This window comes from Manacus candei, unplaced genomic scaffold, assembly GCF_025592945.1.
Source record: "Manacus candei isolate 608988 ecotype Guabito, Panama unplaced genomic scaffold, ASM2559294v1 h1tg000050l, whole genome shotgun sequence".
NCBI lineage: Eukaryota > Metazoa > Chordata > Aves > Passeriformes > Pipridae > Manacus > Manacus candei.
Window position 1 is genome coordinate 13,269,160 of NW_026138098.1, and position 16,461 is coordinate 13,285,620.

The 16,461-nt window shown below is 51.0% G+C and overlaps 1 protein-coding gene across 1 annotated transcript; it reads right to left on the reverse strand.

Moving 5' to 3' along the window:
* Positions 1–6,810: 6,810 nt before the first annotated feature.
* INA (internexin neuronal intermediate filament protein alpha) lies at positions 6,811–13,197 on the reverse strand. Its single transcript, XM_051799938.1, has 3 exons — positions 12,265–13,197; positions 8,793–8,917; positions 6,811–8,236 (listed from the first exon to the last, which is right to left on the reverse strand). Exons 1-3 carry the CDS (start codon positions 13,195–13,197, stop codon positions 7,963–7,965), a joined length of 1,332 nt encoding a protein of 443 aa, XP_051655898.1. The 3' UTR covers positions 6,811–7,962.
* Between the last annotated feature and the right edge of the window lie 3,264 nt (positions 13,198–16,461).

The following is a 16,461-nucleotide window of genomic DNA, read 5'->3' on the forward strand; positions in this document are numbered from 1 at the left end:
TGAGCCAGGGGTGTGCTCTGGGAGTAAGGGAAAGTGTGCTTGGACTCATTAATTGTTTTACAGGCACTATTGTTTCTTCGCTTGATGAAATAATTCTGCATTTATTTTCTTGTTACCTATTAAGCAATATCATGGCTAACACAATTCCTAATTAAATACTACTTGTAAATGCAGCATAATTCTGAGTTCCTTTACAGATCTGCTAATTCCCAGGAAGAGGAGATGATGAGCCTTAGTTTCAGGAGTTCTTATAAATCCAGAATCAAGCTACAACCAAGTCTTGAGCATTGAGTCATACTGGTTACATTCTGCCTGTTTTATTTGTGTTCAATACCAATTTAGTATAATTAGAAGATAAAACTTGAGAGATTGGTGAAATGTGCAGCTGAGCCCTCTAAACAGGGGACCTGTAGTGGCCAGGGATAACTGTCATTTATGTCCTGAACACAACAGTGCACCCAGCCTGGATCTGTACTGCCACCAGACTGTGGCACACATGAGCCGGGAGAGCTCTTGACACTTATTTCCATAGATGTGAAACAATCAATGAATTTTATTGAAAAACCATTCAAGCTTGTCTAATACTAGTCCATGTTGAATTTCTTTTCAGAGAATCATCAGGCATTTATGTGCAATGATTTATGTTAATACATTTTTAACGGTCACTAACAAAATTACATCCCTGGCATTTCCAATTTTACTTTTCTTTTGTGTGGAGTATCATTATTATGAAATCTGTGCTTCATACAAACGAATGGAGGGGGTTGGGATTCACTCTAGCAGTTGAGAGAGAGACTATTAAGAGGCAGAGGAGATTTTATGTGTTACGTTTCTTTCTTTTAAAGGGAGATTGTCACATTGTCCCCATGAATCTTCTAATATGCTGCATGCTCAATAGAGTGCACCAGGGTCCAGCCTGAATATTAGGGTTCTTTAAAATGTACTCATTCTGCTGTGATAGATATCTGCTGAGAGATGAAGAGAATGTTGCAAATGGCACATTCTCTTCATTTATCCTTTTATTTGGTTTTGCTACCTCCTGTTTTTTCTGTAACCCTAACTAGTTCAGCAGAAAGAGAAGCAAGGTGACCATAAGTTGAATTTTGCCATGTCATCTTTAAGAGACCCTTGCTGAATTAGCCAGTGAATGTTTACATTTGCTAAAGTTTCAGAAACTTGCTATAGATCCAAGTTTAATCCCTGGACAGGTCAAATTTTATTGGTTTTGAGAGATAAATGGTAATCCCATCTGTGATGAAATGCAGTATTGATTGGCTGCCCTGCAGCTGCAAAATTCTTACTGGAGCTGTATCACCATCATTACTGAGTTTGGATTTAGTATAACAATAATGTATTTGTGTCAAAGCAGCAGTGATCTGCAAAAAAAATATTTTCCAAAGTGGAAAAGAGAGCTTGTATTCTCTGTGTGGTAATATAGTCTATTTGGAAATGAAATCTTAAAATGTCTGTTTTCTTCCAAGGGAAACATTAAACAGTAGAAAAGTGGGTGGTGGAGGCTTGGCAAAGATTGAGAAAAATAGTGTGTTCCTGTGAGAACTGCCTTGGAGCACTTTTCATGTGGTGCTGGGAGGCACCAGTCATTCCAAGACCCCACGCTGTGCTCAGAGCACGCTGCCTGCAGCAGGCTTTTCTGTAGCTTGTGGTGACAGAAGTGGTTAAGTGATGGACCAGTGTCCTTTCTTGCATATACCTGGGACTGAAAGGTAAGAACTTGTGAGATGAGAAGCCCAGCACCCTTCAAAAGGACCTGCAAATTGTTTTCTTCCTCAGGGGAAACATTTTGTGTTTTGGTGGCCATACAATAGTAGATTATTTGTGTGCCATGACGTACAGAACAGCAGTGGAGGTAGTCATCTTCCTCTGTGTGAGTGGGTCAGCAGAACATGGGGACACCTGAATTCAGTTCTCAGCTCTGTCCTTGGCTTGCTGTATGACCTGGAGCAGAGTTCTTCTCAGCTCTGTCCATCTAGAGCAATAATTTCTATAAAGTGCTGCGTGCACAAACTCCACGCTGCTGCTGGGTATGTGAGGGCGGGCAATTAACAAACTACTGTTGAGATCCCTTCATGAATGCAGGTGTAACAGGACTGGTAACCTGTTCTCAAAGCAACCACATGTGTTTCTTCCGAAGACTACGTGTTTAAAATTTTGCCAAGTGATATATGTGGGGTGAATTTGTTGTGTTGCAGGTTGTTCCAGATGCAAGTGGATTGATTTAGCTATCTATGGAGAAGTTCAACCAAAAGGATTCAGCAGGTTTTAAGGAACAAATAGCTGATGAACAGCTTGGAAAAAAACCATTTTGTTTCATTCTGGAGTGATTTGGGTTTTATTTTCTATTTTTTCCTTTTACAGCTTTGTCATTTGGTTGCAAATGAGCTCACAATGAAACTTGCCTTGGTGTTGAGGCATCCATAACCTCTGCCCTCTGAATGGGTTTTCTGGTGTCTAGTAAGGGAAGCTCAGCTTCTCAATCAGTGGTGGTGGTTCACCTGTGCACCTGATAGCATGAAACTTGGAGAAGTTTGGTATCTTTGAGACTTTCAGTGCTCTCAAATGTGGCTGAAGTTAAGCTCTTGAGCATAAAAAATGACTAGGGAAGGATTCAGGGGGTAAAGGGGACATGCAGTCACAGTATGATCCTATAATCCTTGCTTCCTTAAGAATCTATCCTGAATATTTTGGCTTGCTGAGACATTTTGGCTTGCTTCAGGCATTCTTATTCGTACATCTCTCTGGCCTCATTGCTAGACTAGGAATTTGCTGATGAAGTGCCTTGTATCTGGGGACTAGGTTGGGGTTTTTTTCATTTCCATTGAAAATTTGCTTAAACTTAATGATGTTTTAAGCCTCAGTGCAAACTGCATTTTTCAGTCTGACCTCAGCTTTTCCGAATGGCATCTCCAAACAGCTTGTTCTTATAGACCATACCTGGGTCTGCATGTACATAATCTGAGAGAATGACTTACATGTCTGTCAGAGCCTTTACAAGGCAGCTGTGGACATTGGGGAGCCAAGAGCTTGTGCCTCCTGTGCTCTCTTGGATGCAGGCAGGCAGCAGCTGCCTCTTGTTTCAAAGCCAAAGTTGCTGAGTTGGCCCTGCTGCAGTAGGAATGGACATTGGGCCTCTGTTTTTTCAGAACTGACGCTTCTGGCACCTCAGGAGCTTTGCTGTCTTCAGCAAGTGAACATGTACCTGGGGCTCTGGAATTGCACTTTGAAATTTTCAAGGTATTTGCCTTCTGTCTAAGCAGGTATGTCTGTCTTTAGCATAAACACTGTTCCTTTGTGCTATGGTCGACCCAGCTAAGCTCCAACAGAGCCATCAGTTCTGGGCAGCACAGTGTCTGCAGTACATCAGTAGTATCCTGCTTTAACAAGGACATAATTGCTTGCAGAGTTGCAGTTCCCCTCTGGTTTAGCTGGGTTTTGGAAGAAGACCCCTGCACAAGCTGTAGGAGTGCATCCCCCCTGACCCCACAGTTGCAGACCCCAACTGTGCAGCCCTTCTGGTTCAGCTGGAAGTGCTGGGACAGACCAGGGTCAATGAACATTCTCTCACCCCACCCCAAGCAGTGCCCTGTTTGCACGTCGTGCTGCATTTGCCAAGCGATTCTTATTCTCATATGCCTGCAAAGACTTGCTTGAAGGATCTGCCATTGCTTATGCTATTTGTATATGCTCTGCTTCAGAGTGTCAGACTCCACTGATGTGGACATGTGATCAGTCAGATGCATCTGTTTGGCTACTGGCATTAGGGTTCTGCATAGGTCACTCTCTTGGGAAAGAAGCCCTTCTCCTCAAGGAGATCTCTGTGCTAAGAGCTGGCAAGGAGAGAGTTGGCTGGATCCAGCCAAAGGTGCCGGAAGAGGCTTTGCTCTGAATTGCCTATTGATTCCTTCTTGCTGAATGACAGGGTTCTTCCCCAGTCTGGAAAAGGAGATGTTTGCATGCATTCCTGCCAAAGGAAAATGTTTGGGTTTTTTTTTTTCTTCAGCTGCTTTTTCTTTGGCTTACTTTTTAATGAATTCCAGCCTCTGGATAAGCATCATTAGCAAAACTTCTCCGTGTGCAGCTACTCTCTCTGTTTTTAAGGAGCTGTATGTCTCAGCACAGATAGTTGTTGCAGGAACCTCCAGTGGAGCCAAAGGACCCTTGATTCCAGGATCGTGATGGGAGCAAGGCTCTTCTATCAGTGGAGGAGCAGCAGCAGTGTGACCCATCTCACCTACGTGACAACAAAACTAGCAGAGCTGAGCAGCCTCAAAGCACAGCTGTGTGGGCCATCATCTCCACCCAGGGAAAAAACAAAGGGCCAGCCCTGAAAGTGGGATTTTGAACTTCTGTGTGGAGGCTGTAGTTCTCCCCAGCATAAAGATGAATGCAATGCATCATCATGGAGAAATAGCTGCTCTCTGCTGAGGGAGGGAGCAGTCTGTCCACAGCTGCCTTTTGTCTGAGAGGTCGAGGTTCTACAGAGCTATAAATCTTTAAGCATCTGCAGTGACTCTTTTCCTCTGGCAGCCTGGGTGTTTATCCCAGTAGGAAAGATGGAACCTCAAAGGAGGATTTATTGCCCCTGTTCCAGCTTATAGTTCACTGTAGAAGTCTTCTGGTGCAAATAAGCCAGCAGGTGAAAGGAGTCACTCTGAAGATGATGGTGATGGAAAATGAGGCCTGAATGAAGGTAGTCAGAGGTCAGCATTGCTGTCATTGTTCTCATAAAGATAAGGAGAGTGTGGACATGGGCCTCCCTTAGGGTAAGTAGGATCCACACATCATCACATGTTCAATAAGGAGCTCAGCCCTCAATAGCAGCAGCCACCTGGGGCCCTCAAGCTGGACAGATGGGGCTTAGGATGCCTCAGTTGGGCATTAAGCAACTGCAGCCCATCTGGGCAGAGCCCTGGGAAATTCCCAGAGCAAGGTGTCCCCAGGGGTATCCCCATTGGGATGCCAGGGTCCCACATCATAGGTATTGTGGCCAAAGACTGGACACAGGTAGCTGGGAGGCTGCTGCAGAGCTGGGGGCAGCCCTGGCCCCCTTTGGGAGCTGTTCCCTTACACAGTACCTGTGGTTGGCTCGTGTCCTTCAGGAAGGTGATGTATGTCCCTTCTGCAAGGGCTCTCCTTGCCCTTGGTCCTGGTAGAGCGTTTGTGGGGTTGGTCAGTCACATGCTACTATCCGAGTAAGTAAAACTTGGCACCTCCAATCCTGTAACATCACAGGGAAAGACCCCAGCAGAGGCATGTCAAAACTGTAAGGTAATCTAAACTCCAGCCTAGTTCTGTTTTGTGTATCCTAAATGCCCAGGTCCTTTCCCTGCCTCTTGCCCCTCTGCCACCTCTGGAGCTTAACACTATGAGATAGCACCAAAACACTGCAGAGCTCCAGAAATGTAGGAAATCTCTGGACTGGCCCTTGCAATGCAGGCATTTACCAAAATAGCTCCTTGGCCTCCCCGCAGCTCCTTCACCCTCCCCCGCAACTGCTTCACATTGGTATCATCAAAGTAAAATTCCCATCCTCGTTGCTAGCATCCAGCCAGCTGAGCAAGCAGGAATCCTGACAATGGCTTGTGCTGGGAACACAGGACAGGTCAGGCTGATTATGCTCAAGGGACAGAAAGCAGCAGTGGTGGAGAGTCTTTGAGGTTCAGAATATATTACATTAGCTGCACAGTCACATTTGCTTTTTATTTCCCCTATGGTTTGGGGGAAATTCTGTGTGTTTGCATTTCCTAACTGATGGCTGAGCCGGGAGATATTTGGAGGTTTCTTGGTCCTTGCTTTTTGTGCCTTGGACTTGGTGCTGGCTCCCTCGAGCTCTGTCTGGGCACCCCAACTTGCTCAGTGCTGTTTTTCTGGTGGCTGCTGCTCCAACCATGCCCGAACCCCCTTCCCTGCCTCCAAAAGGTACCCTTTGCTTCACCCACCCACAGGGCTGCCCTCCCTAGGGCTGTGTCACCCCACAGTGAGCAGCCTCATCAGAGCATAATTCCCCAAGGTTATCAGTGTGATGGGATCAAGGGACATAGCCATGCTGTTCCTGGCCTGCAGCACTAGTGGAGAAGCCTGTGACTGTCACACTGTGTCCCTGGGGCTCTGAGGCAGTTTGCCATGACATGGTGCGACAAAGCAGGAATGGGAAGGCAATAGGACACTGTGCTGCCGGCAGGGCCACTCGAGAGAAGCTGCCTGTGCTCTTTCCCTCTACAAACATATCTCAAGCAGAGCATGGGCATCTTCCAAATATTAGCTAGTGGTGGTCACAGCAGCTTTGTGGACACCTGTGACTGCTGGGTTTACTTGGGAGGTGTGTGCACCCTCCCTTCTTCCATCTGCTATTGTGTAAGTTGCTTTATCTTCACTTGTGCAGGCAAACCAAGAGGGTGCTTCTAACCCCTCAGCACGCAGGCAGGGTGGAGAGGAAATGATGGGTAGTTTGGGACTGAGCTGTCAGGACTGCGGTGCTAATCAAAGCCTCTGGGGCTGTTTTCTGGGCAAATGAGGGTGCACTCAGCCATGACAGACCTTGATCCCTTCGCCAGCTGGCCATGAACTCTTCTGCAAAGCAGGGCCACTGTGACAGGCCTCTGGGGTGAGCCCCCTGCCATCAGTGGGACCAGGCTCACCTTGCAGCCCCAGCAGCAGGGGTTGGCAGCTACATCCCAACACCAAGCTCTTTGCAGGGGCCCAGAGGGACAGCTGGCCACTGAACCAGCTGTGGGCCAGACACCGAGGTGTGTTCCCGAGGTGAAGCAGCAGCAAAGACAACAAAACACTTGGTTTGATCCACACAGATATTTCTTTTTTTTAATTATTAACTTGTGCCTTACAATAGAAGAGAAAAGAGTGCGAGCAAACAGTTTGCTGGTTCCAGGAACTACTCTGGCACCGCCGCAAGGGCAGCGAGGTCTCGTGATGATAACCTTGCCAGGGCACTGACACGCAGCACGTGCACACGCGGAGTCTCCGGCTCTTGCAAAAGCGATCGCTGGCAATTTAAGGCATTGAAGGAAACCTATGGTTGTTAAATCCTATATCAAATTTGGCACACATTGGAACAGTTAGAGCGGAGACAAGGATGCTTTGTGGGCTGGTGTTCAGGAGTCCTGCAGCTTCCCAGTGCCGGCTGGGGCATGATGCTAATCTGGGCACTGGGTTTCCCTGTGAAGACTGTGCAGCCAAACAAGGGTCCTTCAGACCCTGACATTTTGGAGCCAGTGATACCAGATGAGGTGCTATATACCCTGTGCCACAGTGGTGCTTTCACCTCTGGTGTACCAGTTCCCTGCCCTCTGCCTGCTGCTTATAAACCCCACATGCCTTGGCTGGACTAAAGCTGCCAGAAAACAAGAGTTGTCAGGACAAAAAAAAATTAACACTCATAGTTCAAAACATACGTGGCTCAGACCAGACCTCAGGTGTGGTTACAGTCCAGTATGGCTATTTCTGTGCTTCTAGGATTAAAAGTGGACGGCTACGACTTGAGGAGTGGGGAAGAGTTTATCTGTACATGGATTTGTGTAGTTGATGAAGGTCTGTCGCCTTGAAACTAGTGATAGTAAACATGTTGAGTTGTTTCCTTCCCCAGAGAGCTGGCTCAGCAGCAGGCCCAGCCAGCTCCCCCTTGCCTGCCACAGGAGGAGGGAGGGAGGGTGCTATGGATCCATGTGCTACCACAACAACAACCAACATGCATCTATTTACCTGTTCTGCTGTGCCTCCACCCCATTTAAAAGGGAGCAATGTGCCAAGCTCGGCCTCTGCGTGGCAGGACCCGCAGGGAAGCCATCCCTGGGTAAGTGTCTCTGGGGAGTTATGTGTTTCTAAGGGGGGCTTCCCACGAGTTCAGTGTGGCTCCATGCCCAGAGAAGCAATTTAAAGGCCGAGTGGAGACTGTTCCCCCTCAAATGCATATGAACAGGGTCCCAGTGGTTACATTTTTGCATTTGCAATGATTCCTCCATGCAGGTTTAACCTCCCTCTTTTCTTGACAGAGGTTATGGTCCCCTCAATCACCTCAGCCCTGCTGGATGATATTTTAGAGGTCACTTTAATAACCTCTCCTTGCTCCTCCTCCTTGAAGGACAGAGTAGAGGAACTAAAGCTTCTTGGCTCAAAGGAATAAGTAGGGTTGGGGAGGGAATTGAGTGCTGGAAGGCCAACGCTTCCCATGTTGAAGAGGGTCTCCTCTCCCTCCAGCAGCTTCCTGCAAGTGCATCACAAGGAAAGAGGTTAGTCTCGGAGTGTGAAACATGTGCAAAACTTGAGGGCAAGTTGTGCCCTGCAGGAAAGTCCAAGCACTCCAGACCATCACCCCAGGTCACACTGCACCATGAAACTGGTTCCAAGTCATGTCTTGGTCAATGATTTCTAGAGCATTTTCAATATGGGGTGCATGAGAGCAACTTTCCAGAAATGCCAGGAAAATAAATACCCAAACAACAGGGATTTGGCCTTTTGCATCTAGTTTGACTTTGCAAGAGAGACAAGTTTCCAACCCGAATTGTACCCATTAAACACTGTTTCTGGGATGGCTGGGGAACACAGTTCACAGCTGCTAGATTAAGGCATGACATGAAGCCATGGCTGCTCCCCAGGCAGGAGCCAGCAGGCCCAGGCAGCAAAGATGAGCAACACAATTGTGGTGCCCCTTGAGTGTGTACCCAGGTATGTTCTGGGCCCTTGAAAATATGCCAGCCTCGTGGAGTCATGGGATTGAGCTTGGGAGGTGGCCAGGCAGAGCAGGAATAAAGCAGCCTTACCTGTAGGCAGCTATCTCAATATCAAGGGCCATCTTGACGTTAAGCAGATCTTGGTACTCCCTCAGGTGCCGAGCCATCTCATTTTTGGTGTTTCGCAGGTCATCCTCCAGCTGCCCGATGGTGTCCTGCAAAGGCAAGGGCACTCAGGGCTGTGTTTTGGAACAGGGACTTCTTCCACAGGTTTTCTGCTCTGCCCATTGCCAAAGATAGGAAAGTTGCAATGGGCAGTTTGTCCATGATGGCACATCCCACCAGGAGCTTGGGACCATGAAATCTCATGCTAACAGGGATGAAAAAGCAGGCTGAGCACTGGCTGTGGCTTGTGAGTGTGTGCAGTGGGGGAGGCTTTAGATATTGATGGATTTATGTAGTTTCCCATCTGCAGCAGGGTCTGTGAGGCAGGCAAATAGTGCATGGTGGTGGAACCCCCAGTCCTGCAGGGAACAAGGCAGGCTGCTACAGAGAGAAGAGAAATTTTGGGCTTAAGCGTCATCAAAGCAGAGTCAGTAGCTCAAAAGGACAAGTGAAAGCACCCAGCACTGCAGCAGCAGAGAAGAAGGGCTGCAGTCTGCATCCGTGGGGCTTAAGGAGGGTTGGACACATGTCTAGGTGGTGGAAGGAGGGGTGGTGCTGCCAGGGCTGCCCTCCAGGAAGGGAAGTCTGTCACCTTCCCTGGAAAATGCGTCAGAGCCCCAGACTGGGGTACTCAGCTGGGCAATGATGTCCTTCTAGCATCCTTCTCATCAGCTTTGCCCTGCCTTTTGCCCCCTATTCATCCAGTTCTACCTGCAATGTGGAGGACTCCAAGGCCAGATTTCCTGCTAACAAAGGAGACTAATCTTTTCTTCTATTTTTTTGCTCAGAAAACAAGCAGCCTGGTTTTCTCCCACATGCATCCAAATATCTAAGAAGCAGCCTGAAAGCAGTGAAACCCACTCTCTTTCCTGCTGCCAGCTGCCCTGCTGTGCCACCAGAGGAGCATGATTTGGAACAGGAATGAGTCAGCAGTTTGCATTAAATTATGGTGTAGCCCTGCCTGCAAGTCCCTGCAATGGCCACTGCCAACCTCTGCTCTCCTGCACCCACTCAAACAGTTGGGCCTCTGTGATTGTTTCCAGATACTCTGTTCCAGCAAACAATCTTTGTCCTGCCATGTCATCCCCATCTTGTCCCCATCCTCATTCCCATCCTGTCCCCTCCCTCCTCTCCAGCATAACCTTCCTTGTGCATAGTGCAGAGACAGCCACAAGATGTGGAGCTGCCCAAGGAGAAGGGAGCTGTGCTGACCTTGGTGCAGCGAGCCCAGTATGAGCAGTGCCCCTCAGGGAAGCAGTGACAGCTCGTCCTGAATGCAGCACAGGGCATCTCACAGTCAAATTAGCTGGACACATCCAGCCTTGGGGGACATTTCGGGGCCATCCTTGGGGTCTCTGCCTTGACCTGTACTGCTCTGACCATTTTCCACAGCAAGAGAGCTGTGTAAAGTTGTGCCTCAGAGAAGATCATTGGGCCATCAACTGAAAAGCCTCAGGACATGCATGGATGTCACTGCTGTACCAATTAAAACCTCTTCTCCCAAAGCAGACAGACTACTGCTGCACAGAGCCATGACAGGAGGGAAGAACTCAGGGTGACCTCACCCTGGGACAGCTCCACTCTTGCTGCTGTGACCCTCTGTGCCTTCAGCCCTCTTCCCTCTGCCTGCAGTCCACATGAACAAAAAGCTCATTTGAAATGGGTTGTTACCCTCTCTGCACCTCTTTTCCACATCCCAGCCCTACCAGCTGGTTGAATAAAAACCCATTCCCACACCATTGCAAACCAAAGCTCTCTCTTGTTGGTTCACATTTGACTGGGCAGCCTTTAGAAGTCTATAGGAACATTTTAAAAGCTCAGACAAAAGGAATATTATCTTTTAATACATACTTCCATCTTTTTCCACTGGTTGCAGCTGAGGAGATTACTTAGCTGCTACACATGCACATTGCTCAAAAGACTCCTAAGTAATGCTACACATAAAGCAGATCCTGAGAGTGATACAGGAAAACACTGCTGTGATGTCATTAAGCAATTTCAATTATGGTACTGTTCAATCCAGGTGTATTATTTTTTTTTCTCCAATTGATAGGTTGCTCCCGGAATCCCTCTTTCACATGGCATCAAGACTATTTAAGAAGATTACTGTGTGTAATTTTCTCACCCACTATAGAGAATATTGTATATTGCCTATTTCCGTAATACTTGTTGAAGACTCCATCAACTATTCAGGAAGATTGCAGGCAGCTTGGAGCAAAGCCATGAATTCTAGAGTGCCTGGTAAAATTTGGCCTTAGAAATGACAAGGCATTACTTGGGTGTGAAACAACATCCTCTAGGTATGATTTAAGGCAGCTCCTTCAGTATTTAGAAGGAAATGGCTTGATTTAGAAACCACAGATCGTTTAATAGCCATGTAATAGAACAATTTCAAGATATATTTTATTATAAATCATTAACATTTCCCTGTACTAAGAAAATGCGGTAATACTGCGGTAATGGAATAAGAGATATGGAGCACTCAGTATCCCACATGAGTCTTGCCACAGACATAAGAGGTGCTGGGATCTGTCTGCAAATTCAGACTTAGTCTTTATAAAGCTCCAATTTCTGCAGTGCAGGTGCCAAGAGCCAGGCCACAGGGCAAGGGGCCAAGCCTGAGCAGATGGCTTTGAGGAATTACCCACAACAATGGGAAATGTGTGGGCAATTTTGGACCTGATCCTTAAGGGACAGGAACATCACTAAGGGTAGGGATGGAGCGATGCCCCAAACAGCATTGCCATGTGCAGAGATGTCCCCTGCAGGAAGGGTGTGTCCTGGCCTCTTTCCCAGAAACCTGCCCCGTCTGTTTTTGCCTATGGATAAAGGGTGAAGGGAACAGGCAATGCCCTGGCAGGGCAGGACCTGTGTGCAGGGCAGAGAGGCACTGTGCTGGCTGGGTGGTAGGAAGGCTGCAGGGGTGCCTGGCACTGCGCAGCGCTGTGGGGGCACTGCCCCTGCCCGGGCAGGTGCTGCACTGTGCTCGGGTGTTGGGGGTAGCGCAGCGCAGATCGGGATTGTGGGGGTGCTGGGCAAAGCGGAACGGGGGGGCACCGCATTGGGCCGAGGTGTCCAGCGCTGCACAGAGCGGCGGGAGGGGCTGCTGCAGGGGATGGAGCTGCGCTGCAGGATTTCATAGGCAGCGGAGGTTCTCAGCACTGCACAGCACCAGGGGAAGGGGAATGCGGAGTCGGAGGTGCCGGTACGGCACAGCGCCGGGGGATTGCGTGGGATGAAGATGCCCGGTGCTACACGTTACGGGGGGCGGCTGCTGGGATGGAAGTGGCGAGTGGCGCGGATTGCACGGGAGGAGGATGCTCGGTCCGCACAGTGCCCGGCGCTGCCCGGTGTCAGGGGAGAAGACGGTGACGGTTCCCGGCGCCGCCCGGCTCACCTGCAGACCGGCGGCCTCGGCGTTGTGCCGCTCCTCCAGCTCCTGCAGCTGCCTCTCCAGGGACTGGTGGGCGCCGCGCAGGCTCTCCATCTCCACCAGGCGCGCCTGGAGCTGGCGGCGGCACTCGCCGGCCTCCCTGCGGCTGGCTTGCACGGCCTCCTGGCTGCGGGCCGCCCGCTCGTGCAGGCGGGCGCAGCGGGCGCGGTACCAGTCCTCGGCAGCCTGTAGGTTGCGGGCCGCCAGCGCCTCGTACTGTGCGCGCAGCTCCCGCAGCGCCGCGGCCAGGTCGGGCCGCGGGGCCGGGGCGGGGGCCGGGGCCGGGAGAGCGGCGCCCAGCTCGGCGAGCTGCTCGGCGTGGGCGCTGCGCAGCTCCGCCAGCTCCTCCCGCAGCGCCGCCGCCCGCCGCTCCAGGTCGATGCGGGCGCGGGAGGCCGCCTCGGCCGCCTGCTGCCGGGAGCGCAGCGCTCGCTCCGCCTCGGCGCGGCTCCGCGCCTCCTCCTCGCAGCGCGCCCGCAGCCGCTGCGTCTCCTCGGCCAGGCGCGCCCGCTCCAGCATCGCCTGCGCCCGCTCCCCGTGCGCCTCCTCCAGCCGGGCGCGCAGGGCGCGCAGCTCCCCGCCCAGCAGCTGCCCCAGCCGGCGCGGCTCGTCCGAGCGCTGCCGCAGCGCCGCCAGCTCCGCCGCCAGCGCCCGGTTCCGCTCCTCCAGCGCCCGCACCCTCTCGATGTAGCCGGCGAAGCGCTCGTTGAGGCCCTGCAGCTGCTCCTTCTCGCTGCCCCGCGGCCGTCGCGGCTCCGCGCCGCGCTCCCGCACCGCCGCCGGCTCCGCGCCCGGGCGCGCCCGCCGGGCCGGCGGCACCTCGGGGCGCCGCGGGGCCTCCGCGAAGAAGTGGCGGTAGGAGGCGGCCAGAGCCGCCGGCTCCGCGCTGTAGCTCATGGCGGCGGAGCGGGACCAGCGGCGCCGCCGGCGCTTATGTACGGCGGGGCGGGGCGCGGCGAGGTGCGGAGGGGGTGCGGGGCGGAGCGCTCCGGCAGAGAGAGGCGCGGTGCGGTGCGGTGCTGTACTGTGCGGTGCGGTGCGCCAGTGCGCGGGTGCGCGGTGCCGCCACGGCGGGAGGCGGCGGGAGCTGTCCGTGCACCGCGGTGCTGAAGAGCCGCGGCGGCGGGCGGGGCACGGGGCGGGATGGATGGATGGATGGATGGATGGATGGATGGATGGATGAACGGATGTGTAGAGGGAATGGACGGACACATGGATTCTGAAAGAGCACACAAACATACACGGGCAGATGGACGAGGTCACATGCACACAGACAAAGATGCACAGGCACACGAAAAGGGTCAGGCACATTCACAGTAAGACTCACACGTCCACATGCTCAAAGCCAAACAAGAGGACAAGCAGCCATTCAGAGAGACACACAGATGCACTGGCAAGGGGAGGCAGAAACACAGAAGGAAGCAGGCAGAAATGGGCAGGTGGAGAGACAGAGTCAGGCAGACATAGAGAGACAAAAAGGCAGGCACACAGGTGCACACACACACAAATCACTCCTGCTGGAGTATCCCCAGCTGTCCCTGCCAATGCTCAAGGGAAGCTGTGCTGTACGTCTATGTCTGGTGTGAACGTGTCCCGGGAGGACTGGTCCCAGCCTCTCCCCTCTGATAAGAACCAGGGTGCCCACAGCTTTGTGAGGTCTCTGTGGGATGGGGCTGTGGGATGTTGGGGTGCAGAGTTGGGGACATGCCTGGAGGAGGGGGTGCCCAGGACAGAGACTGATGATGATCAGTCCAGATGTACCACAGGAGACACACAGGGAGGATTTTGCCTTCAGGTTGTTTGCTGTGAACTGAAACACTTTTGTTTCTCTACTGTCCATGCAAGCAGGCTGCCACCCCCCCACTGGCAAGGGTTTGCTAGGAGTACCCAGGACTGCAGAGCTGACGGGAAGTTCACATACACTCCACCTCCAGGCCAAGTGCAATGCCTGGGAACATGGCCCCCCAGAGGAGGACCTGCCAAGAGACCAGTGAGAAGTATCTGATCTCTGGGAGCAGCAGCACAAAATGTAACTGTGAGAAGGAAAAACTACTTTAAATATCTGTGATCCACGTGTGAGAAACACTGTGAAATGTAAAAACAGATCCCGTCCCCTGCTGTACATCTCTGTGCCACTGAGCCCTGCACTGATGCCCAGTTTCTCTACTACATTCATCCCTGTTTGTCTTCCCAGGTGGCCAGGGTACAGCATGAGAGAGTTCCAGGAAATGAGCAGGGAGGACAAACAAGGCAGGGCTGGCATTGGAGAGAACCATGACTTCCAAAAGAGCTGTTGCTGTTGAGGAATACTTCAGTGCAGGTAGCTTGGTGTGGAGGTTGAGCTGTAGGTTGAGCTCTGGGTAGTCAGAGTCCCAGGCAAGATGTTGTGAACTGCTGACCCTTTGCATAACAAAGGTCACAGGGACCTATGGCCTAGCCAGGTGACCCGACACAGCGACATGCATGGCAGGAGCCAAGGACCCAACACTTTTGAGCACTTAGAATTTAAGGGCATAAAAGTCTAGGATTTCCTTGGTTTGCGGTCCCTCCTCAGAGGAACCCAGCCTGAGCTGTTATTTTGTTATTCATTTATTGCACCAAGATTAAACTATTTAAAAGATCTGGAGATCTGAGACTGTGCTGTGGGAAACCTGTTGTTGAGCCAGTAAGGAAACCTGATCTGACTGTATGAGTGTGAAGGGGTTTTGGTCCTAGCTCAGGTGGTACAAGTGTGACTGCCAGAGTAGCTCCTGGATGGTCAGACAGGGAAATTTCCTTAAAAGCTGTTTCAAAGAGATTAGCCAAATGGGGAGAAAGATTGCTCCACGTCTCCTTGGGATCAGAAGTTAATCATAACAGTGGCTATGAAAAAGGCTCTGGAAGCACAGAAGCAACCCTGGCTGGAGTTCATGTCCCTGCAGCTGTGCTTACAAGGGCATTGCCAGGAGCAGAAATTCCAGGGGGAAAACATCCCTTTCACTTGGGAGTGAGGAGAGCCCAGCTCAAGGCAGAGCACTGCCCTACTGCAGAAGCAGGCTGATCCTAGGAGTGCAGTCAGGGATTGGTGACAGGATCAACACACGTGTATGTGCCCCACCTTAGCCCCATAGGGCATAGGAGGAATGAGGATGTCAGTTGGTGGAGGCAGTGGTCAGTGAAAAGAGAGAGGAGCTATGCACACACTTGGGTGAGAGACCTCGCTTGTGCCTGTTTTTTTCAGCACTTAAATCTGTTCACAGGTAGTTTTCCCAAAAAGATTCAGTTTTTCTGAAGCCCACCTTAGGTCAGTGATGGTGAGGCTACAACACTTGGGTCATCCCAGCAGCTTATGTTTTGATGGCAGAGCAGCTCAGGCAGAGAGCCTCACCCACAGGCTGTGGGCTGCTGACAGTCCTGGGCTGGGCTGCCTGGCTCACACTGCCAGTCAGAAATCCTCTTCTTGGTATGTCTTTTTTTTCCAGGTATTTCACATACTCCTCACACACAAGTGTGTTTTACCACTTCCTCAACATCTGTTGCTTTGCATTACAATATCCTAAATCAGGTTTCTACTGCTGGGAGTAACTGATCACACAACTAAGAAGTTTCCAGCTCTGCTTAGTTATGTGTGTGGTATTTTTTTGATGACTTTGCATTGATGCTTATTACTGATGATAGAGGCTTCTCTGGTTCTCTTTTGTCTTGGAGTGCAGCTTACCCTGGCTTCCTCACTTGTGCTGTTTCAGCACTGGCATATATATGCAGTCTAACAGTGGAGTTAGGAGTGTCACAGTCTCCTCTAGCAGATGAAATACAAGGTAGTCTTCAGGGACTGCTGACATCTATGGGTAAAGACCCTGGGATCAAATCCCTTTGCCTGGGATCTTGTAGCTGAATGAACACAAGGAGTTGGAGTCATTAAATTAAAGTGAGTGCTGCTGTCCCACAGAACAAGGATGCAATTCCAGCTCACTAGAAGGCTGATTCTTTCAAAGGAGAAAAGGGTGGCTGAGACCTTGTTATCAACCTCAGCATGAGTTGCCATTTCTGGAGGTGCTCCCATGCTCCAGGCAGCTGCAGCAGGACCCCCATTCCAGGTGGTTGGCACCCAAATGCAATTCCTTTGTGAGCCCCTTGAGCTGCGACCTAGCTTTCAGAGGTTGACTTGGGCAACAAACCTGG